Raw genomic sequence first — 23,294 nt, 5'->3', positions numbered from 1 at the left:
TGAAAATAATAACTGTATATAATAATGTGCATGTAGCATTTGAGTTCATTTTTAAACTACAACTTGTTTGCTAAAATCAGCTGTAAAACAAAGCTTCTTTTTTTTGATTACTGTGTGTAGTCATTTTTTCTGAATGTAAAACCCTTGGAAGTCACCAACAGGCAGCATTAATTAGAACCAAGCCACATAAAAGCATCTGATAAGCAAGGACCCAACGGGCTGCAAGCTCTTTGGGAAACATAATGTATTAGCTTCTAAAGTCTTTATAGTCAAATATTACTGCAATGTAGAAATAATCACAATCTACTAGTTTTGACGGTAGTTATGTGACTTGAATGAATACAAGAACAACTTTACAGATTCAGATCAAGGGCCCATCGAGCTGAGTGTTGTAAGCACACACCTAAGGAAGAGTTAAGAACTGCGTCTGCATATATGTATGTATGGTAATTACCCTCTGATGCTCTCTCAGCCTCCAGCTATTTTCAGCTCTAGGGATTTCCTGAGTGCTTATGATGGCCTGTTTCATATCATGTAGTTGATATTTCTTCCCCAGTTTCTGCATCCTTCCCTTTCATCCTTATACATTTCTTAGATTCACAACATCCTTTGAAAAGGTTTGTGTTTGGTTTTGCTTTTGCTTTTGTAGTGGGTTTTGTTTGTTTGTGGTTTTGTTTTCGTTTGTTTGTTTCACAAGTCTTGCTGTCTATTACCTGAATAACCACCACCTTTTCCTTATTTTGAACCTGGTTTCCCACCAGGAACCAGATACTGATTCAGTGATTACACACACTTATTAGTTGTTCAGCTCTTTCATCTTTGACTTCACACAAAACTTTTAAGTGAAAACCATCTGGTATTTGTTTCTGTTGATTCTGTCTAGCTGTATTCCAACCTCTGTCCATAGTTGTTTCAGAAGATAACTGATAATAAGGTAATACAATAGCAGATTTCCCCATACTTTTTTATGGGCATGGGTCATGAGGGCTTGATAATGTAGCAGTTTCTTCTTTTACTTTTTTATTGTTTAGATTTTGCTTTGGAGGAACCATTTAATTACTTTGTACACAGTGATGGAATAATGTTATAAATATATTGGACTACAGAAATATCATTGTTTCTGGTACTTAAAAATCACTGAAGAGTTGCATGCAGTAAAATAAAAGCAAGCAATAGGAAACAGGAGAGTACCCTGAAAAGTTCAAGCAAGTCAAATTCTGCTTGCAAATTAAAATGAAGCTGGAAAATTGAAGATGCACTAATTATTTATAAGTTACATGTCTTTTAATTAATTTTACCCACAGTACAAGTAAACATCTCGGTATACATCTCGTGGTTGCTTTCTAAGTGGCACATCAATAAATATACTAAACTATCATACTTGAATTCTTTTCACCAGTGCTGAGTGAAAATCTGCTTTGCTAAAAGATGCTGTTCCCTTTTCACCAAGCTTGCATTGCACTACATAAAAGCATGTATTCTGAATTTCTCTTTCTACCTAATCCAGAGATAAGCATTTTAGAGAATGCTCCTTATTATGATGCTGTTCATCCTTCCTTATTCTGCATTGCACTAGGGAAGTCCAGTTGCTTCAAAGTAGTTCTGGTAATGTTTTTCCAGAGCTACATTAGTTTACACTTTTTAGAAATCGGTGTAGCATCCTCAAAGATAACAGGGACTTCCCTACCATGACACTCCAGTCATCACCAATACTGCTTTTCCCCCTTGTCCTGTCCTCCCTGAAACCACTCTTTCTTCCTTTCATCAAATACCAACTTTGAAGTTTGTGTCAGCTGAAACTAAAATAAAATTACCGTTGATCTCATCCATAAGATCTGTGTATATTCTGACAGAATATTTAGCATGATATTGCATGAACATGCAACAAATTTCAATTTAAATATGCTGGCAGTATTTAATAACTTGTACACACCAGGTAGCCTGTATTGGATTTGTAGTTTGAATGTCCTGATGTAGATTTTAATGTCTCAGAAGCCTTTCCAGTAAGCAAATAATAACCTTACTAAGCAAACGTTTTGCTAGTAAACTTTGGAACAATCTGTTAATGTAAAATGTATTGATCTTTTGGATTGCAAAGACAAATTGGATGTTCACAGTCTTTGAAGTCTGCCTTTCTAATGGAAAGAAAACCAACTTCTTCATTTTTTCCTTTCTGAGATTAAGGGAAAAAACCCTTGTAATCAATTAAACATAGAGCTATAATAATTACGAATGAAAGAAAATTCATTATTATTGACTTAGGTTAAAAGGAATCAAATGAGGTAGAGCTAGATACCAAACAGACCTAACAGATGAGTAAAATCCCCTAGTTTAGTATGGCAGATAATATTTGGGTTTTGAGAGGGGTGAAAATATGGGGTTTCTCTTGGTTTATGAAAACAATTATTTAAAATCCAAAAATACTGATAAATTACAGGTATGATATGATGAAAATCTACGTAAGTACTAAAAGCAACAAGTGAGAAAATTGGACTGACTTTTGGACACCTTGTGTTTTATTTGTTTTTTTGATAGGTGAAATGAGGAATGATTTATATATTACCGTAGAAAGAGGAGAATTTGAGAAAGGAGGGAAGAGTGTGGCCAGAAATGTGGAAGTGACAATGCATGTGGTGGACAGCAGTGGTCAAATTTTAAAGGTATCTTTATTGTATATTTTTCCTTGCTGTAGTTAATTTCGATGCACTTTTTAGATGTAAATCATCTTCTGTGGCATTCATTGAAGAATAAAAAATGCTTTAGAAAGGAGATGTTTATCTTTTGCTGTCTTTAGGTATTCAATGTGTTTCCACTTTGCTTAAAACCTTTATAAAATGCCCTTATAAACCTTTATCAATGTTTGTTTTATTTCTGTGATCGATTACAAGATTGGGATAAATCCCTATAATTGCCAGCCAAAAAACTAATGATTCCATTAAGATTCTGGAAAATGTTGAAGCAAGATCAAGTTTTGGAGAATTTTTTATTTCATAATAATTTTTAGTAGGTATGCAATTTTTTATGTTGCACAGAACAATGTGTTTTGATAATTTTCAATTTTGTGTCTGATTTTAATAAATCAAGGATCTTTGATGCAAAAATCATCACCGTGTATCAATATAAAGAGTAAATTAGTGTTCCTTGTTCAAATTTGATTGCTTGCTGTTGGTGATGGCTTACCAACAGGAACTGGTTTATATTTTAATTACTAATAGATGACTGTTTCTCAGCTTTTTTTCTGTACCAAAAAGATTCTGTTCACCTTCAAATTTTTCCACACATCTTTATAATTTTTTTTCCATTTTATTTGTATGTTGGGTTTTTTCACATGTTCTGCATGATTTCACAGGTTGTGGGATGCCCAATTGAAGAAAGGTTACACAAATAGCCTGGTTCAATTTACTTGTTTTCATATCTAAAGTGAGATTATGTACATAAATGCATGGCATGCAATATATATATATGTTTCTGTATACACACAGGCACAGCTACAGCTTACCTTTCCCACAGAGAATTAATAGGTATCTCTAAGTCAGGACTTAGACAGCTCCATTTGTCTACCTTGCCATGGAGAAACCATCACAGGCGTTGCAAAGGAAACCAACACTTTGCTTCTTCCTGATCATATCACTGATAATGGCGAGGTTCCAGGCTTATTTCAGAGGACTGAAGATCTTGAGCCTGGTCTACTCGGGTCTCAGTTCCAATCTTGGTTGCTTGGATATAACACTGGCTAGACCGTGTGGTGTCATGGGACTGAACACCACATTTGTTTGTAAGCCTCTCTCATCACCCAGGTAGAACACTTTGATTCTGATTGTTGTGAATGATTCTTGTAATTTCTAATTTTCTAGTTGGCAAATATAACAAAATGCTTCTATTTGTGAGGGGTTTAACATACTGAACATTGTACCACATCTAACGTTTATGATATGAATGTAAATATTAAATAGTCTTCCTTGAAACAGCAGTCCTTGATGATATTTTACCAGTGAACTAATCTATTTTTAATAATTATTTTTTTCCTTCATTAGGATTTTATCTCATTTGGCTCTGGAGAACCACCAGCCAGCGAGTACCATTCTTTTGTGCTTTATCATAACAATGGTCCCAGATGGGCTGAGCTGCTCAAACTTCCTATTCCTGTGGATAAATTCAGAGGAGCTCACATCCGCTGTGAATTCCGACACTGCTCCAGTAAGTGCTGTTCATGACTTCTGCTCGTCCTCTCTGCTACAGCTACACTAAGCACACAAGTTTCCATAACACCTCAGGAAAAAGACAGCTGCATGAACTTGCTCTGTAATGCTTTTTGTTACTTATAAAATTCCAGAGTTTTTTAAACATTCTGAAAAATTTTAGAGATTATTTTGAGGTAAAAATTGATGAGTGGGTGCGCATTCTGCATTCCAAGGTGTGAGAGGCAGCTTTCACAGAGGGAGTTAACCTTCTATATGTTGCTAACATTGCATATTTGGTGGCTTACATTATTTGTTGTTAATAAATACTAAATCATCAGAATACTCCTTTCTATTTAAAGTGAGACTGTTGCAGGAGACAATGTGCAAATCAGAACAGAAATTCAAGATAGTCTTCATCTGATAAGCTGCAAATACCTTCCAATATACTTTCTTATGTTGTATTAAATACATTTATTATGTCTAAAATGTATGCTATTATCTTTAAGTGCTGCTATTTATATACACATTTCAGCAAAAGAAAAGGGTGAGAAGAAATTGTTTGGCTTTTCTTTCGTGCCCCTGATGCAGGAAAATGGGAGGACTCTGCCAGATGGCACCCATGAGCTCATTGTACACAAGGTATTTTGAATTTACAGTCATTAGTTGTAATGATTCCTCCAGAACATACTTTAAATGCCCAGAGATGTTGAGAGAGTCCCTGTATTGATTATCAATGAATGATCATCTTGTCATCATTAAAATATCTATTGCTGATTGTTTAATATTAACCTTCCTGATACCAACTGCAATTGAGTCTAGGTATTTGTTTCAGTGCACTGCTTTCCCTAGGTCTTACTAGAGTATCACATTGTGTTTATAATGGATTTCACAAAGATAAGTGAACCCTGTTACTGAGTTCCTCAAGCTGGAAAATCAGACAAGCTCATTTATCTACTCAGTGTTATAATTTTTAGAGATATTTCAGCTTTGTGGAATTCTTATTTCCACACTTAAGCGTTGCTTCTTCGCTAGATTTCAATGTCAATATATGAATCTATGATTAAACCCAAATTTTGCAACAAGCATAGTGAAAATTCTTCAGTTTCTGGCAGAGAAATAATAATGACTCATATTTTAAAGATTTGGTCAATTGTTTTGTGCAGTTCAGTTATTTTAACTGGTTTGTTTTCACAGTGTGAAGAAAACACAAACCTTCAGGACTCTGGTCGCTACCTCAAACTCCCCTTTTCAAAGGGAATATCCCTAGGAAACAACAGCCAAGCAGTAAAAACCACTAAAGAGTCCTTCTGGATTACATCCTTTCTCTGCTCCACTAAACTCACACAAAATGGTAGGATAAGTTGATTATTTAAAACATGATGAATTCAAACGAGTGTGATAGGTAGCCTTTTCCATGCCAAGCAAGCATGGAGGTACTAAAAAATATCTTATGTTCTATCTGTTTTATAAACTGATTTTCTTCATAAGTTTTTTTATACCCAGATGGAAACAAATGCAGTATGATAAACCATTATTTTGAAGTAGTTCAAGAATGCTTTTCACATTAACATGATATTGGAATCAAATGGAGCACTTTTGGAATCAACTATCAAAACCCAGCTGCTTTAGAGAAACTCTTCATGTGTTTGTTGTAGAGATTTTATGAAATACTTTTTGTCAGCTTTAGGCTGTAGCTATTTCTAATTAGGCATATATAGCTTTTTTGTTGTATTTTTTTCTCACTTTAAGCCAACAAACATTTGCTACTACTTAAAACAATCTTATATACTGTTTATAAGGAGCAGTAGATGGAAATACATGAGTTTATACTCTACCAGTGCTCTGGGTAAAATTCTTAAGCTACTTGCCATATTAATTGACGTTTGTAACTGAAACAAAAATCTGTCTCTGGAACAGTTTTCCACAAATTTCGTAATATTGTGTATTTGTTTGGTAGTGTGTTTCTGACCATCCTTTGATATACCCACAATTTTGTATTATTTTTTCCTAAGATGTTTATAACAGCTTTAAGACCTTGCTTTGCTCTTTCTTGTGTGTGGATATCTGTGCCTTTACCCTTCTCCTGTGTATGATGATAAAATTGTTAATTGTGTCCAGATTGGTTGTAGGTGTTTAACAAAAACTAGAGCCGCTTTTAAAATTTAAATAATCATCTTAATTTTCACCCTTTAGTAGCAAGTGTCCAAAATAGAACTGTGTGCAAACAACAAGTATTCTATTTCCCTGTGCACATGCATTTTGTATTGTCATAGTAATTACCTTCAAAATAATAAAAGTTACCCAATAAAAGATTTTCTCAAGGGTTGCTAATAGGGAATCAGAGACCAAATTTCCTTTAGTTAAAGGCCTTTAGGAAATCACATGAATCTACTGGTACTTACACATGCATGAAAGTGCTGACTGGAACTTAATTGTCTCACTGATAAATAGTTGCCCTATTATCAGAGGTTATAATACTAATTTTTGTTCACAGTACAGGAGTTATTTCGTACTTAATATTAAAAAAAATGTGACATAGGGCATAAAATTTCCTCCTTTTTCTTTTTTAAACCATATTCTGAATAAGAGGGTGTAGAATATCTGAATAATATTGATCCCCTTTTCAGCTCTGAAAGAGTTAACAATTATTTCAGCAGTACTTCAGAGGGTGGAAATATTTTCAATAGACAGGGTCATATTTTCTCCAAGGATCTTCTTTGAGAAGTTCATCTTGGTGAGTTTCCAAATCCCCATTCTTTTAAACAAAAAGTTGCCAAAATCTATTGCATGCTCAGAAAATGAACATAGAGCAAAGCATGTGGATATTTGGTCATGTGAGCATTATTTCAGTTGTCCCTGAGAGAATGTAGCATATGTATTAAAAAACACAGGATTAAAAGTTCTGTATGTTTAATTCTTTTTAGTAAACATTTGTATTGGTATTTTTGAAAATGGCTGACAATTTTTAATCTGTTTTTAAGTTTGGAGATTTTTCTGAATTTCTTTCTCAGAGATTTGCCTTTGTTTATAAACAATGTCCAGCCTGAAAATGAATTGAAAATTGTGCTATTGTCTGTCAGTGGGTTGGGGGAGAACCCCAACCCCAGACTTGTAAAGGGTGTGACTGAATCTGGCCACAGCTTAACTGGCTTGTTGGGAAATTCTACTCCGCTGTCATTCTCTCATTGGTTGTTCCCACATGCCATCAGCTCTCATGCATATTAAAATTATAGGGATGGGGGAAGGACGCTGCCTCTTAGTTTTTGGGATCCATAACTTCCTTACCCTTGATATTTTGAAGGGGCAATTAGGGTTATGTCCAATCAATTTTTAGAGACTTTCTAACCAGGGGAATCTGTGCATTCATCAACATATTTCTAAGAATGCGTCCTTAGCTAATATTTCTGTTCTGCCAGTTAGTTTTTTCTTCAGTTTTCCTTTTGATCCTGGACAGTTAATCAGTTCATGTTAACAAAAAACTATACCAGCTTTTATTCATCATATTCTTAGTGGGGTAGTTATATTTCATTATCCTAAAAAAGACCCCAAAAGAGTGAGAGAGAACATAGTATTTTTCTTCTGAGTAGTTGTCAAAACAACTTATTGTTTTGACTTACGTAGTTTTACTTAGTTTCTGACATGTAGGAGGGATCTCTGCCTGCAAGAGACTCAGGAGCCTTCCAGCAAGTCAGAATATTTTAGCAAGTTGGCATCCACTCATTTCTCAGCACTGATCAGCACATCCCTGGTCAGCAGCTGTTCAACAGCAGAGCAACATGCCATACAGTATGGCAATTGCAAGGTAGAGGTGTAATCCATCTAGCTGCATTTTAAAAGAGCCGAACAGTGATCAGTAAAACAAAAGTAACACTGGGAAGCTTGCCAGAGTGACCCCAGTTTGGAGAGAGTGTTGACAACCACCAAAGCAGCCTTTTGGAAGAGGCATGTTGCCAGCCAGTTCTGGTATTCAGATTTTTCTTCTTGGAGTGCAGTAATGTTACAATAAGCCAATTTCTGGTGTCTCATGATTTATATGAGAGAGATGGAAAAACATCCCCGACCACTTTTAAAACATATGATTCTAAACCTCTTATTAAACCTAGTGCTTTGGATTTAAATTACATACTTTGAGAAGGGATAGGAGATCATGTATAGCCTATTTTAAATATATAGACCTTGATTATTATTAAGAGAATGCACTGGAAATACTTCTCTTCTTCAGCAAAATTAATCAGCAGCAGTGACTTTTTCCCTTTTCCAAAACTGTGTTTTCCCAGTGGGTCTATTTCTGGGGACAGTTTTATATTCTTGTGTCTCTTAATACATCACACATTGCTATTCGTTCCCCTTGTGACTCACATGTCAGATTTTCTCTTCATGTCATTTATGCTTGGACTAGTCACTAATGTTATCTCAGCAGTGACTTTCCTCCTTAGCACTTCCCTTGAAATAAGTGCTTTGAAGTGAGTGTCTTACATTTGCTTTCTCGTTCTTTCTAATCCCCCAACAAATCCCTGAGTTTCAGCTTACCTTCCAACAAGTTCCTCCAGCAAACCTGTAAAGTGTTTTTCCTGCTATGAACTGACAGCTTCAGCTAGTCTCGTTACTCTGCAGCTTGAGCTGAGGCTTAAACAGAATAAAGTGTGGAAGTACATTTAATTATCGAAAAGACAAATGCAGTTCACTGGATTTGTAATTCTTGTTTTGAAAAATTCCTGACAGAAAGAATAATGAGACCTATAAATTTGTCCTTGACCTTTGAGAAGTGCATCTGATGTATTTGTGCGACCCTTCATCACTGTTCACGCAACTCAAGTATCTGTTTTTTTCCATGCTAGCACATCAGGAAGCAAAATAAAAAAAGTAACATATAAATGCATCAAAACTATTTGTGCCCATCAAAAGGAATTAAGGTAGCAAAATATTTTTGGAATCTTATGTGGGTTTTTTGCCATTAACACCCCTGGCAAGATTTGAATATAGGCAGAGATTTGTTTAATACTAATAAAGCCCCAAATACTACTTCATTTCTTGTGGGAGAGAGGAACTTCCCTGGAGCAAACCAGGAAAGAGAAGACACAAAGGTGAGTTTTCTGCAAGTATTACTTGAGTGTGAAAACAGTCTGTGTTAGAAAGCTCCCAAAGAAATGCTGAACCCAGAGGAAAACTTGCTCTTAACTTCCTAGTTTGATAAGTACTGAGAACACTTCAGAGCCACTGGATGTAGCTAAGACAACGTCGGACAGTGATCATCTAGTGTAGGTCAACTTAAAACTGGTGGAAGGGTTTCATGGTTACTAATGTTTTCTGCTTCAAACAACCAGGCAGTGAGAATTTCTGAAAAGCTAGTTAGTGAAGCGTGGAAGTAGTAAACTAGAATATAAAGGGACTTATCAGCGGATTAAAAATAGCCCACCGATACGGTGGAGAGGTTTCCGCTTCCAGGAGCCAGGCTAGGAAAGCGGCAAGCAGGGCTCCCTAGGATCAGGCCCCTTAGAAGCGAGGGACGGCTCCTCCCGCCCCCAGCCCGGCGACCGTCCCGAACGGAACAAGCCCGCACTTGCCAGGAGTCCACGAGGAAAAGCCAAGTTTATTGGCGCGCGCTGGCTTTTGAGGAGAGCATGGGAATTCCACGGATGTAGGCGGGGAAGAGGGGCGGAGACGGGGAGGAGTAACACAGTTCATTGGGTACATGCAAACGAAGGGAAGGAGGTAGGGGAGGAGCGGTAAAAGGACCAATGGGAGAATGAGATGGGCGGGGAAAGTCTACCGTAGGGCTTCCGGCACTCCGAGGCAAGCACAGCCCCCACCCGGGCTCCAGCGGCGCCTCGTGGGCGGCCCCGCCGGCAACCGCCCCCATGGCCGGGTCGGGCCAGGACAGGGGGCTGCGACCCGAAGGGTTTTGTGGGAAGAGGGAACCCGGACAAGGAACTACCAAGGGAAAAACAACCAGGGTAGACACATTGGGGTGTATAACATTCAAGCTGGGGAAGTGTCCATATAGGGTGTGAACATTAGAGTCCTTATAAATCTGTCGCAGAGCTTCCATATTTGGGGAGCCGGGTTCCTGGACTTCGGCGTCCTCGTCTATCCATCTCTTGTAGTATTTTTGCCAGTGTATAAACCCTGGGTCTCCTCCGACAGGGACTTTGAGATTTATTTAATTCAAAGGCTAAAAGATATGTGTACCTTTTACTGAATACAGCTGGAAAGAAACACTGCAGACGTGTCCGTTCATCAAGGAGAAACTGCTGAAAAGCCAAGCCAAATTTGCAAAACTGTTTTAGGATATTGAATGATATGGAACATGAAATTCAGAATCTTCTAGCAATGTGGGCTTTTTAGTACATCATTGAAGCTGAAAGCAGTAACATATGTTCAAACACTGTCAGATGTAGAACTTTCATTTAAGACAGGTGGAAGGGCAGATCTTTTAACTGGGCCACCACCTCCCAATGACTTTTATGGAAGTACTTATAAAAAGTCATGGATGAGAAAATCAACATGTAGCTAATTGGAATGTGCCGTAAGACGAGTTTATCAAAGACACATCATGACAGAACAAACTTCTTAATCTTTCTTTTCAAAGTTTTTTTAGTTATTATGGAGAGAAAATGTACCAGTTCAATAACACCCAACATGGGAAATTAGAGAAGAAACAGATCAGAATAAGAATTTTAAAACTGGCAATAGGAGTTAAAAGGGAACTGGCAGGTGGTGGAAGCAATTTCCTTCCTGAGCAGAAGGAAACTACTGCTAGATCTGAAGAAATCTCTGGGATTGATCTCTGTTTTAAGGGAGTGGAAGAGAACAGGGATGAAAGTTACTTCGCTGAAATCTGAGACAATTTACTGCTAATATGTCATTGAAAGTTCTCATCAGTTGAGAAAGACAAAATCAAAATAAGATACAGCAAAGCAAGAGAACTTTTATTTAGATAATTAATAAGGAAAAGTAGAAATTTGATTGAATCTAATGATAGAAAAGGCAGAAGCATACGTTATTGGAGACTCCTGGGGATTCTGCTATACCCAGAGAGCTGAACAGCAATAAACAGGAGAAAGACGTATTTGAGTCATCAATACAACGTATCTAAAAGACCCTCAAACTCTGGAACATAAATATCAGGTGTTTAGAGCAGACTTATGGGCTTGCTAATGATATAGAAAGCAGTGATATAATCATAACTGTAATGTTGTTATCATATTGGTCAAGAAAGGTGAAGGAGAATGACTTAAAACTGGAAGAAGTTTGAAGACACTTGGGTATCTTTTAGCTAAGAATAGCTTATTTTCCAGAAGAGATAGTGTTGCTTTTTAATAAAACAGAATCTGAGAGGCATTGTGTTTGTTCTCTAAAAAGACATAGGAAGATGAGTATTTCACATATATTCAGAATAAAAATAAGAAGACTATTTCTAGCTGTCAAGGACAATTCTGGAAGGCATCCTTCAATAGATGAGAGAGAGCAAAATAAATGCTTTTTTTAAGATGGTAGTTGAAAAATGTCTGAACAAGATTGCATGATACAACTGCCACAAGAGACTGATTTTAGTGACCCAGCCATGTTCTTATGTTTGTAGTGGTGGAGCAATTATGGAATGGAATGAAAATCTGTTGTTGGGAAGATCATATTACAGCAAATCTGGAGATGTTTTCTTTCATTTTAATGATGCCAAATTTTGCTGAGTGGACTGTAATAGTCAAATTTAAAACCTGAAATGCTGCTTTACTTCCAACTTTAATCTTGCATTTTGTTTTTGCAGGAGATATGCTTGACCTGCTGAAATGGAGAACCCACCCAGACAAAATTGCAGGCTGCCTCTCCAAATTGAAAGATATCGATGGTTCAGAAATAGTGAAGGTATATACGTTTCTATACTGTTAGATAATATAAGGGAAATAAATAATGTATTCCCCTGTCACGGAAATATCTGTTTAATAACAAACTGTCTCTTATTCCCTCCCATCAGTTTCTTCAAGATACGCTAGACACTTTATTTGGAATTTTAGATGAAAACTCTCAAAAATATGGATCAAAAGTATTTGATTGTTTGGTAAGTTTCATTTTGTGACACTGCTTAACACTACTTAAGAACTAAGCAAAACAAAACAAAAGTTTGGGTTTTTTTTTCTTTTTCTCTCACATTTAGGTTCACATAATAAATTTGCTGCAGGACAGCAAGTTTCACCACTTTAAGCCAGTAATGGACACGTACATTGAAAGTCATTTTGCAGGAGCACTTGCATACAGGTGAAGTCTGTGCTTTTTCTATCTGATTTGAATACTGACATTTACTACTGAACTAAGCAGAATCAGTCATTAGGTTAAAGAAACTGTGTATCCCTGTTAAAATCATTCCACTGCATATTACATCTGACATTATTGCCATTTTATCAGAGATCCAGGGGCTCTTGAGCAGACTGAAAGCTGGGTGTAATATTGGGTCTGTAGTGATCAGCAAAATCTAGTCATATAATTTTATTTTGTCAGTGTTTCTTGTATGACAGCTATTGGTTTGCATTTGACATGCAAAGTTAACCCTTTTCCCACTTCTGTGTTCTAATACTTTCTGATGGGCTATTCTAGAGATCTTATAAAAGTACTGAAGTGGCATATTGATCGAGTCACTGAGGTGGAGCTTCATGAGCACATACAGGAAGTACTAAAGGTAATAAAAGTTGTCAAAGACAATTATATATTTCAATGATGTGTTCATACGGTACCAACCGGTTTCACTTAAGAAATGAGGCAGAGTATAGATAAATGATAGAATAGTAGTACTAATTCTAGGGAGCTGCAGACTTTTTCAGTGCAGTCAGTTTATTCATTGTTCTCTTTTGCCAGTAAGTTGATCATTGAACTTACTACCACTAGGCTCTGGAGCTCTATGTTGCTTAATGAATGAGGCAAAGTAAGGAAATATAGATTGCATTCATGGCGTTAACATCCATCGCATAACTGAACCTAAATGGTAGACATGCCTGCTGACCTAACTGTTCCTTCCTGACACCAGGGAGTTCTATTGAAAGATGGTTGTTTTGGTTGCTGTTGTTGCCCCAGCTTGTGCCATCAACAAAGCACAGTATGCCATCAGGCTGAGTTATACAACACAATAATCCTATTTGGGACAGGAGCTACAGTCTGGAAATAAAATATCAGTGTGGTACTCTTCTGTATTTTTCTATGCTGCTGTGAACTTTGGTGTCTTGCTGATAAGGAAAAGCTGTATTTTCAATTTACATTCCAAGATTTTACAACTTCAGCTTTTTTTGGTGGTGAGGGTGTTTTTTTTGGTTTTTTTGGTTGGTTTGGTGTTTTGTTTTTTTTTTTTCCCTGATTTGCAGAGATTATGAAAGGCAAGGGAAGAGCAGCTCTGAGTATTTTGTGCTTTTAAAATGTTGTTAGTGTTTCAATAGAAAGATTTGGCAGAATTAAGTAATGTGGTGTCCTGTTTCAGACCCTTGTCTTTATTTGAATGAAAGAAGCATTGTGTGTGTTCTATTTAAAGAGAATCATCTTCATTTTTATGATTTATCTCTGGTTTTGACATTTGTAGGCACAAGAATATATCTTTAAATACATAGTTCAGTCTCGAAGGTTATTCTCTATTGCTACTGGTGGCCAAAATGAGGAGGAATTTCGCTGCTGTATTCAAGAGCTTCTTATGTCAGTCCGCTTCTTCCTTTCTCAGGAGAGCAAAGGAGCTACTGCTTTATCCCAGCTACAAGTAAGTTTTCAAATGTGCCTTGCTTTATTGGCATTTTCCACATCCAGTATAAAAAATGTATGCCTGTCCAGGAAAGAAACTAGAACAAAGTGGAGTTTTCAACTTTTTGTCCTACAGTGTGAAATTTTCATACCAGCAGCTTCTAAATATGCTTGGAAAAGATAATCCTAAATATGGTATTTCATTTTTAATTATAATAATTATATTGATGGATACAAATAACGTAATTTCTCTGGTTTGGGCATTTTACAGCTTAGTTTAACCACACTGACACTGAAGAATGTGAGCCATACTATCAGAGTTTTCATGCTTTGCAGTAAACTTTTAAGTCCTGATGAACTATATGCTTTAATACTCACCTAATATCTTTATTTCAGTTGAGAATAATAAAATTGGCTAGTGCTAAAGTGCAGAGGCAAAATACACAGGAGACAGCTCTCTTACATTAAGAGCCACAGATTTACCAGCCTGTACAGCTTATAAATATACCGTCCTCTTGCCATATTTCAGTAACCAAAGGTTAAGAATTAATAATTTCTACAGCTTTGTAGAAAACTATTCTGCCAAGAAAATGGCAAATCAGGTAAAACAGTAGAGATGTAGTTCTTCCATCTTGTATTACGTAAGCATCTGGAATGAAAAGACAATAGCTAAAGGATATAAACAACCACATTTAGATTTATTCTTCAGTATTCGTAACCTGTGTCATCTGTTCTGTCACTAGTGTGAAGAAGGTCTGAAGTGTAAGTAGCTTTTCTCAATGAGGAGGATTTGGAGAGGAAGAATTCTAGCTTCGTTTCTCTGGCATTGTCCTCCTTACTTTTACAGTGTTCTGTTTTCATATTCATCAATTAATTTCTGGCCCAATTTTAGGATTCTTGAAATGAACAAAGACTACCAGTGCTGTCTAATTCTAAAATAAAGCTGTTGATTATTTGAAAAATGGAAAAATTTGAGTCTGTTGCATTACTTACCTTAAAACAAAGCAAACCCAAACAACTCCATACACATATTTTTGGTATTGTATCAGCTAGATTCTGCTATACTTTTAAAAATTTTGTCACACACAGAGATAAGTGTATTTAAAGTATAAATATTTTTGTTCTAAGTTGAACTTTTTACTTTCACTTTGTCCTGGGAAAAATTAACAGTTTTGGGATGTCACTTAAAGGAAATAGTCACAAGTATAAGCCCGTTAATGTATGTGAGGATATTTCTTCTGAGAATACGAGCATTTTTAAAGCTACTGCTAATCCTTGAAATATAAAACCTGTCACTTTTCTACAGTTACTTAGATTTGTGTAGTTACTTAAATTCTATAAATGTCAAAACTATTCTGCAGTATCTGACTGTCCATTTTTGCCCTCTTCCTCCAGGCTGTGTTTCTCAGCTCATTCCCATCAGTGTACTCTGAACTTCTGAAGCTCTTTGATGTAAGAGAAGTGGCAAATTTGGTTCATGATGCTCTGGGCAGCTTGCCAACAGTCATGCATGGGGATGAGTCCCTTCAAGCTGTTAAACTGCAGAGTATTGGGAAAACTGTAGAGAGTCACCTGTACACTAACCCAGGTAAGGTTCCCCTGGGCTGCCAGCACATAAGGAACTCAAATTGTGTTCTTTGTACATGGGCCAGCAGGTCCTGAAGGCAATAGTGTTCCCAAGGAAGTTTTGAACAACAGCTGTGTACAAGCTGCTCATTTACAGGATTACTGTTTGAATTTAGTGGTTTGTTTTTAAACAAAGACTCTTAAAATATAGTTTTATTTTGATATACTGCTGGAAATATGTCTGTGAAGGAAGGTTGCCTTATACTTTTTAAGGAATTATAAGAAAAAAGCTTTGCTAAAATTATTTTTCTCCTTTTTTTCTTTTCTTCCTTAGCAAACAGATTTTCATTTACCCGTTAAGTCTTATTTGTGTAAACTCTTGCTAGTTCAGCACTTTTGATCCTCTGTTTCTTAATGCAGCATAAAAGTACTGCAAAGGTGCAAGTGATGCTTGGTGCACAAGCTCTGTAGCAGCATAGTTATCTGCTGTGCAGAATTAAAAATCTGCTGAATGGTGGTGAGCCCAACATTCTTTGTTTCCATTCTAAGTGAAACTCATGCAAGTAACCAAGTATTAAATTTGAGATGAAGTAATTTTGAAATAAAATAGTTAAAATAGAAGATATTTAAAGAATTCTAATAAGTGTTTATTTACTCACCAATAGCCCTAGAGCTGTCTGGGTATTGGCTGATGGACTTTGGTAGAAACAGTAACTAGGTGTTGTTGGATCAAAGATTGGACTCAGCCATCTCAGAGGTCTTTTCCAACCTTGTTGGTTCTGTGATTCTGTGAACTGTAAACCTACTTTCAACTATATGATCACTTTTTTTTGTCTGCTTCCTTTTGTAAAAGAATTAGTTTTCTGTTCAAATCCATTTTCATTAATAAAAAAATATTATAAAGAAGTTTGTTTGGCTATAAAAGCAATGAAAATGATATGTTAAAATTTACATGGAGTGTGGGTTATACACAAATAAAATATTAATTTTTTTAGAGCGCAGGGAAACTGATGTGAAAGACATCAGGCGGTAATATAAGCTTCCAAAGTCCATGATAGGAAGGTCAGACAAACACTTGTACAGTATAATTTCAGTCATCATTTGTCTCTTTGCTGCCAATGTTTTATTTCTTTAAAATGCAGAAACATAAGTAGATTTGTCCTCAGTCAATCCCTAGAAGGAAGTCCTTTTAAAATACTCTTGAGAAAATAAATATTGCACTAGACTATGTTAATGTGTAGAGTTTATTCTAATGTGGAGTCGAGGCTTGATGCTTTGAAAAGAATTGATTTCTGCTGCCCATTCATCATGAAGATGATGAATACTGCAAGCTGCGGTGCAAGCGAGGACAGCACACTGTAGTAGATGTGACATAGGAATAACTATCTCCTCAAACATTTGAAAATCAGGAGGATACTCCTTAAATAACATTTTCTGTTATCTGTAGCCTGCTTGGAAACAAGTGAGAATAGTTTAGCATGGGAGTTTTAAATCTGTTTTTTGTTTTGCTGGGAAGAGTTAAGGCCAGAAACAGAGAAACACATCTTGAACCACGTTCTTCTGGATGTGTTTCAACAGGAATTAGCAGAACACCAGTATTTTGGTTTTTATGGGCACTACTTTGAGCTTGCAAATTCAATAGCTATAGAAACATGAGATGTGTAAGTAAGGAACATCTAGATTTTGTCCTCCAAAGAGGGTGAGTTTTCTTAGAATCATCACTGATACAACATGCCAATTACCAGAACAGAGGTTACATTAGTAGGTAAAATCCTAAAAAAATTAAGAAGCCTCCATGTAGATAAAGCCTGTATCTTAGCCCAGTTATAAGCCATGGTGCAGCTCTTTATCACTGGAAGTTATTCTTACATGACAAGACACTTTGTGTTTTCCCAAAATGTAAGGATTTGGACCCTGCAAAACAGTGCTGGGTAGGACTTCTTTTAGTGATGCAAACTGTTCAAAGCAAATAGAGTTGGGCTTTAATTCTATGAGCAAATACAATATATAGATATATGTATATAATAAAGCTAGGAAAAATCCTGAGTTGATGCTTGATTTCATATGTAAAGTTTAATGTGTTTGTTTTATATATAACTTACTCCTTTTTGTTGTTTTCCTTAATTACATGGAATCCTACCATTAATAGATTAGAAAATTGTTAATTATCTTTTTGTTTTCTTTCTGAGATTGACTGCTTCCCTTATTGTGTCTTTGTGAAAGTGTTAATCTAAGAATTGTGTCCTGTATATTACAGGAGAATGTACATGTAGGAAACTGTATGTTTCAGTACTTATTCTGAGATGAATATCTGACACAATCAGTAAGAATAATTTAATATCTTTGAACTGCCTTGTGTAAAATATGTTGTTACATGTTAGATACTTTTAACTGATAAGGAGGCTTGATTTTAGAAGCTAGGTGTTATAATTTCCCTCTTAGTCCATTGCTGTTTCAAAAGACTCAGTAATCACTTCAAGCTAATTAATTGTTATAAAAATGCAAAAAGCCTATCATTACTTAAATTCTTGATACAAATCCAGAGTTCAGTTTAGTTAAAATGCGTTAAACTTTACATATTAACACAAATTTGAAAAAGAAAAAAGGTATTTTTTTTTCCAAAAGATAGAAGTTTTACACATTGATCCATAATACTGTTTTCAAGAACTCCATTATCTTTTTCAGATGAATTAGTATTGCTTACATTGTCTACCACTGCAATGTACTATTCTTTGGAGTCGTTTGTGTGTATGTGCTTCTATACACATGTATGGGGGGGGATAGTTGAATATATATCTTGAGTACAAAAATTCAGCCTTTATTAGAACTTCTGTAGTGGAGAGCAGAAAATATGTTTCAAAAGCTTTCCAAGTGATGCTTCCTATCTATGCCTTGTTTTTAGGCCAGGGAACAACTTTGTGAGCCATGCCTGTGTTTTTCTTCTGCACTACAGGCAATTTTTTATTTTCAACTGAAAACAGTTCCTCTCTACAAATTTTGAAACTTGCTGTTCTGAGAACAATGACATGTCCCTACAGTCACAGAACAGGCATATATGTTTGGGTTTGAAATTGCAGTGATAACTGTTTTTTTGGCTTAAGCATTTTCTTCTCCTGCCATCCTTAAGTCCAGTATTTCATCCAAACAAGGGGGCATAAATTGAAAAGGTGCAAGTAAAACTATCAAAGCCAAGAGCAACTTACTTATTTCTCACTGTTCAAGGAGAACAGTGTTTGTTTGAAATGTTCAGTTACACTAATTTGTTTTCCAAGGAGGCTGAAGTTTTGACCATCTGTTCAGATACAGTAATTGAAATGAATGTAATCTTTCTGAAAGTAATTCTTAAAATAAAGTAGACTAAATAAAGTGATCTATGTCTCTGCAGATGTTTTATTGCTATCTGGAAAGCAAGGGGGAAAGTTGTGCTGTGTGTTAAATATTAAATGTTAATGTTGCACAGGAAAGTCTCAAGGATTTCCTAGAGTCTAAGATTCCCCTCTTTCTAATTATGCCAAGTATATACTTGAAAAACTCTGTGTTAAGATTTTTTTCTTGTCTTTCTGTATAGTATTTGTAAAGGGCAAATATTAGCGTTTTAAACAGTCAGCTAATTTGACTTCCTGCACAGAAGAAAAATTAGGACAGTGACTGATGGCTAGGAGTTCTTATTATTGCACCATTCCGTGCTTATTAATTTTTCTATATCCAGTGGCTGACATTGCAGCTGACAATTAGTAAGAAAAAGAGTAACCTGAGACAAATGGTGTAGACTGTGTTCTTCAAACTTTCTCACCTAGTCCTTTGCCTCAGAGGTGAATGAGCCAGCCCTCCTCTTCTGTAATACCACTACGTGTTTCCACCTAAACAGATCCAGACAGAGAGGTATTTACATTCGGGACTTACAAAGAATATGTCTAAAATATGTGGTGGTTGTTTCAATAACTGGCACTGTTGTCTCCTATGTATAGTTGCAAAGTCATTGTAAGATGCTCTTTTCTAATCTATTTGGTCTTGGTAAAGCAAAGTTTCTGGTCATTTCATGAAGCTTTTGCAATATGGGATGCTTGAAACAGTTGAATGAGGATGCTCAATTTTGCTTGAGATGCTTCAGGCCACATACTGTGTAAGAGCTGGCCATTTACAAGTCAAGTGTTTCTACATGTAGATTCTCTAGTCTTCAAAACGGACTTCATGAGGGTGCACTTACATGTAAGCAGTGCCCAGAACACTGGGCACCTCAGGTAAGGTACCAAATGCTGTGTGAGCTTATCAGGAAGAGTGTTAACCAAGAAAAAGCACCTTGGCATGGGGCTTGTAAATGGGTCCTGTCACATGTTGGGAACACTAGAGTGTAATTTCACATAGTTTTGAATACAAGAGTTACTGTGCTACTTTATTTTGCATGACAGTTCAACAAAAACTTTAAAAAATTCTGTTATAGTATATTCCACGCAGTGGTGTTTTTCTCCGTCCATCACTTCAGCATATTGTTTATTCTTCAAACATTTGCTTTAGGATATTATGATTATGAAGTAAAAGCTTCTGCTTACCAAAAATGTTTATTAAAGCAAGCAAAAGCTTCTGCTCATCAGAAACACTGTTTTGGACTGAAGACACATTTTATGTCTGTAATAAAATTTAGTGATTATATGAGAGGCTCCTACTCATAAAATATTTAATTTTTTCCAGATTCTCGATGCATTCTTCTTCCAGTAGTTTTACATCATCTCCACATGCACTTACAAGAGCAGAAGGACCTTATAATGTGTGCCCGTATCCTTAGCAACATATTTTGCCTCACCAAGAAAAACAGCTCAGTGAGTAAACACCATGTCACATCCACTTGAACTTCTTTGTATCATTCAATGACATTTAATGACACAAACTGGACCTTGCCTGAGAGCATTTTAAAGAGTTGTCACTGAAATGAATCTGCATAAATGTGTCATTTTGATTTCTCATGACCCTTTTCTTTCCATGCAAGAGTGTTTTAACTGTAGCATGTAGTGTTCTGCCAAGTTTTGACTCTTCTTGAGCATTGTGCTGGAAGGAAAGAAATGTCCGCTTTCTTTTAGGGCCATTTTCTGTTGTGGGCTGTGTAGTCTTAGGGGGCACAGGTTTCATATAGGTAAATGGATCAATATGAATATTGCAAGTGGGAATGCACTTGGTTGTTAGTTGATAAACTTTGTGGCCTATTTCTGTGAAATCCGAAAGCTGCATATGCGAGCTAGCTTAGACAGGTGTATTGCAAATGTGAAGATGATGATAAGTTCTGGCAGGGAACAATATATAAGACAATTAAAACCAAACATTGCCTGTAGTTAGTGCAGTTACATGCATATCAAGGCCAACATACATTACCTTGTAATGCGTAAATGAGAACTGTTTTTATGTGTTTTTCATTTTGTACCACTGTCAGCAATTAAAGTTGCTCCATCAGTGATTTGTATGGAGGTGTCTTGCACCTTTGGTAGTCTAATAACATTTTGATTGCAGCTTCTTCTGGGTTAGTATAAAACCTCATCACAAGAGAAAGTGATAGATGCTAATGCAAAGCTGTGGTTTTGGATTTGGAGAAAGGCTTACATGTCTGGTCTTAGTTGGAGGATATTTCCCATTTGGAGTCCCCAAGCCAGAGATGTACACATTAACAAGTGGATGTCTACATAAAACTCTCTAATGTTTGGCATATGTAGCTACTAATTTTAGTAGTCTTTGAGTCACGGAGAGTATTAACAACTTTGAGGCTTGGACATGATTTTTGTGGATCAGTTCAGAACTTCATTCCTTATAGTAGTCAAGGTAATTTAGAGATTGAGGGAACAAGTGAATTTGCAATAAAGCAGTTTTGCAAATTAAGGTTGTTGACCATTCTAATAGTTGTGCACAGATCATCACAGTTGATACAGTTCCTAAATACACTGTATACCATCTGCTTTCAAAAGTAGCCAAGTTAACAGTTGTTTGATGCTAGATGAAGTGATAGAGAACACAGCTGTGTCACTAGATGCAACTTTTTTGAAAAGGAATTTTCAATCTTTTTTATGAAGTATATGCTTTAGGTGTCTAGGAAGCAGAAAAACCCCCAAACCCCCAAACCAACCAAACAAAACCAAACAAATACCCCACCCCCCGCCCTGAAAAAAGCAAATCACTTCACCTCAGTGTCAGCAAAGCTGAACGATTTGTTTGTTAGCCAAGTGTTAGTCTGGTCGTGTGCACTTGATTAGGAAGTGTTTGTTTCTGTGTAGAGTGTCATCTTAAATTGCTGATAAAATTGGTCCGAGTAAGATGGTGGTGTCTGCTGCAGTGGAGACAGAAAACAGTACTGAAGCAGGGAAAATGTCTAAATTGAAAAGGAGAAGTAACTACAACTTGACTTTATCAAGTATTTTCATGCATGTAACTAAGGTATTCATGGTCTCTTTTAGCAGTGGACACTCTGGTTCCTTTGTATTACTGTTGTGTACAGCAATTGATGTGTTGTAGGCTTACATAAATGACTAATTTGTTTGTGCTACTCAGCTGATGGGAAGCAATGTTGCTGGTCCTTGCTGATGAGGCAGGTCTTGAAGCCTGAGTACCATCTGCTTGTTTCTGGTGGTAGTTTCTAAGTGTAAAAACAGAATTCTGCTTTTTTGAAATTTAAGCTTTTCTTGGCAATTTCCCCAGAAAATATACCTATAAAAATCGTACCCAAAAAAGTTCTTATATGTTATTTACTGCTCTCTTCTAATCATCAATTGAAAAAAGAGCTGTGCTAATTTGATGAATGCTTGCATATTCCAAGTCATCCCCATAACTGTCCCCTATATTTCAGTACAGTATAATTAATTGAAAACTTAGCAAAAGATCAATAGAATTAAACAATATCGGAACTAGAGAATAGACCTTGTTTCTTGAATGTAGTATTCATAATGAAACTACATCAAAGAAGATGTGCCTGTGGTCATCTTTTTATTTTAAAATCTTAGATGTTTTATTTATTATTTAAGGAAAAATCAGTCCTGGAAGAAATTGATGTGATTGTAAACAGTCTGCTAGATATTTTATTAAGGACCATTCTAGAGATCACCAGCCGACCACAACCATCGGGCTCAGCTCTGCGCCTCCAGTTTCAAGATGTGACTGTAAGTTTCTTAAAATGAAATATCTCACAATTGCCACTGGTTGGACTGATAGATTTGTGACAATATTGTCTTTGTATTCACAGTGCTAAGATTTTGTGTATAAAACAGAGAATTAAAATGATGACAATCTTTCCTGCATTTTACTCATTTCAGTGGGAATAGTGATTTTTAAAAAATTAAATTTATTTATAAATTGTGACCACAAAAACCCAAAATATCAAGCCCGGAAGATGAAATTTCTATTAAGGCACTTTCAGGTTAGCAATTATTTCAGTATGTTTCTTTTGTTGGCAAATGTAATAGCTTTCTGAAAATCTGTTTAAGTTTGAATTCCTGAAAATGAGAGAGTATCAATCAGTAACATTTTACTTTCTAAAATGCATACAGTTTTTCATGATGAAACAACTCTACAGATGCCTCCAGAATCTATGATACTAACTTGTACAAATCCAGATTTATTAATTGAAAGGCATTTTGTTGTTCTCTTGGCTGAGCATTTGAGCTTTGTTTGTATCACATGAGGTAGAACATAGAGGACAGATTTAGAAGATTAGGAAACAATGTTCTGGTGAACCTGTTATAACAACTCATGCAAATTGGAAGGTTGAAATGCAGGCATTTACATAAAAGCCTGTGAGGAGCATGATCAAACAAAATGAAGTGCTATTTTGCTTTGTTTGCAGCAAGGTTTTCACTTTACTTT

General features: G+C 36.1%; 1 protein-coding gene across 4 annotated transcripts in view; it reads left to right on the top strand.

The window, feature by feature from the left end:
• The window catches only part of DOCK4 (dedicator of cytokinesis 4), a 250,323-nt gene that overhangs the window by 160,289 nt on the left and 66,740 nt on the right, over nt 1-23,294 (top strand). For all 4 annotated transcript variants that reach the window (XM_071552419.1, XM_071552417.1, XM_071552418.1 and 1 more), the window contains exons 14-25: nt 2,536-2,660; nt 4,035-4,197; nt 4,714-4,820; nt 5,376-5,532; nt 11,947-12,044; nt 12,154-12,237; nt 12,334-12,434; nt 12,771-12,852; nt 13,741-13,911; nt 15,288-15,480; nt 20,148-20,275; nt 22,457-22,591. In XM_071552419.1, the coding sequence (XP_071408520.1) occupies nt 2,536-2,660; nt 4,035-4,197; nt 4,714-4,820; nt 5,376-5,532; nt 11,947-12,044; nt 12,154-12,237; nt 12,334-12,434; nt 12,771-12,852; nt 13,741-13,911; nt 15,288-15,480; nt 20,148-20,275; nt 22,457-22,591 (1,544 nt within the window). The remainder of the gene's footprint in view (nt 1-2,535; nt 2,661-4,034; nt 4,198-4,713; nt 4,821-5,375; nt 5,533-11,946; nt 12,045-12,153; nt 12,238-12,333; nt 12,435-12,770; nt 12,853-13,740; nt 13,912-15,287; nt 15,481-20,147; nt 20,276-22,456; nt 22,592-23,294) is intronic.

Source organism: Pithys albifrons, chromosome 3, assembly GCF_047495875.1.
Source record: "Pithys albifrons albifrons isolate INPA30051 chromosome 3, PitAlb_v1, whole genome shotgun sequence".
Classification (NCBI taxonomy): domain Eukaryota; kingdom Metazoa; phylum Chordata; class Aves; order Passeriformes; family Thamnophilidae; genus Pithys; species Pithys albifrons.
The sequence above is the reverse complement of the archived record's forward strand: the minus strand, read 5'-3'. Positions and strand labels throughout refer to the sequence as shown.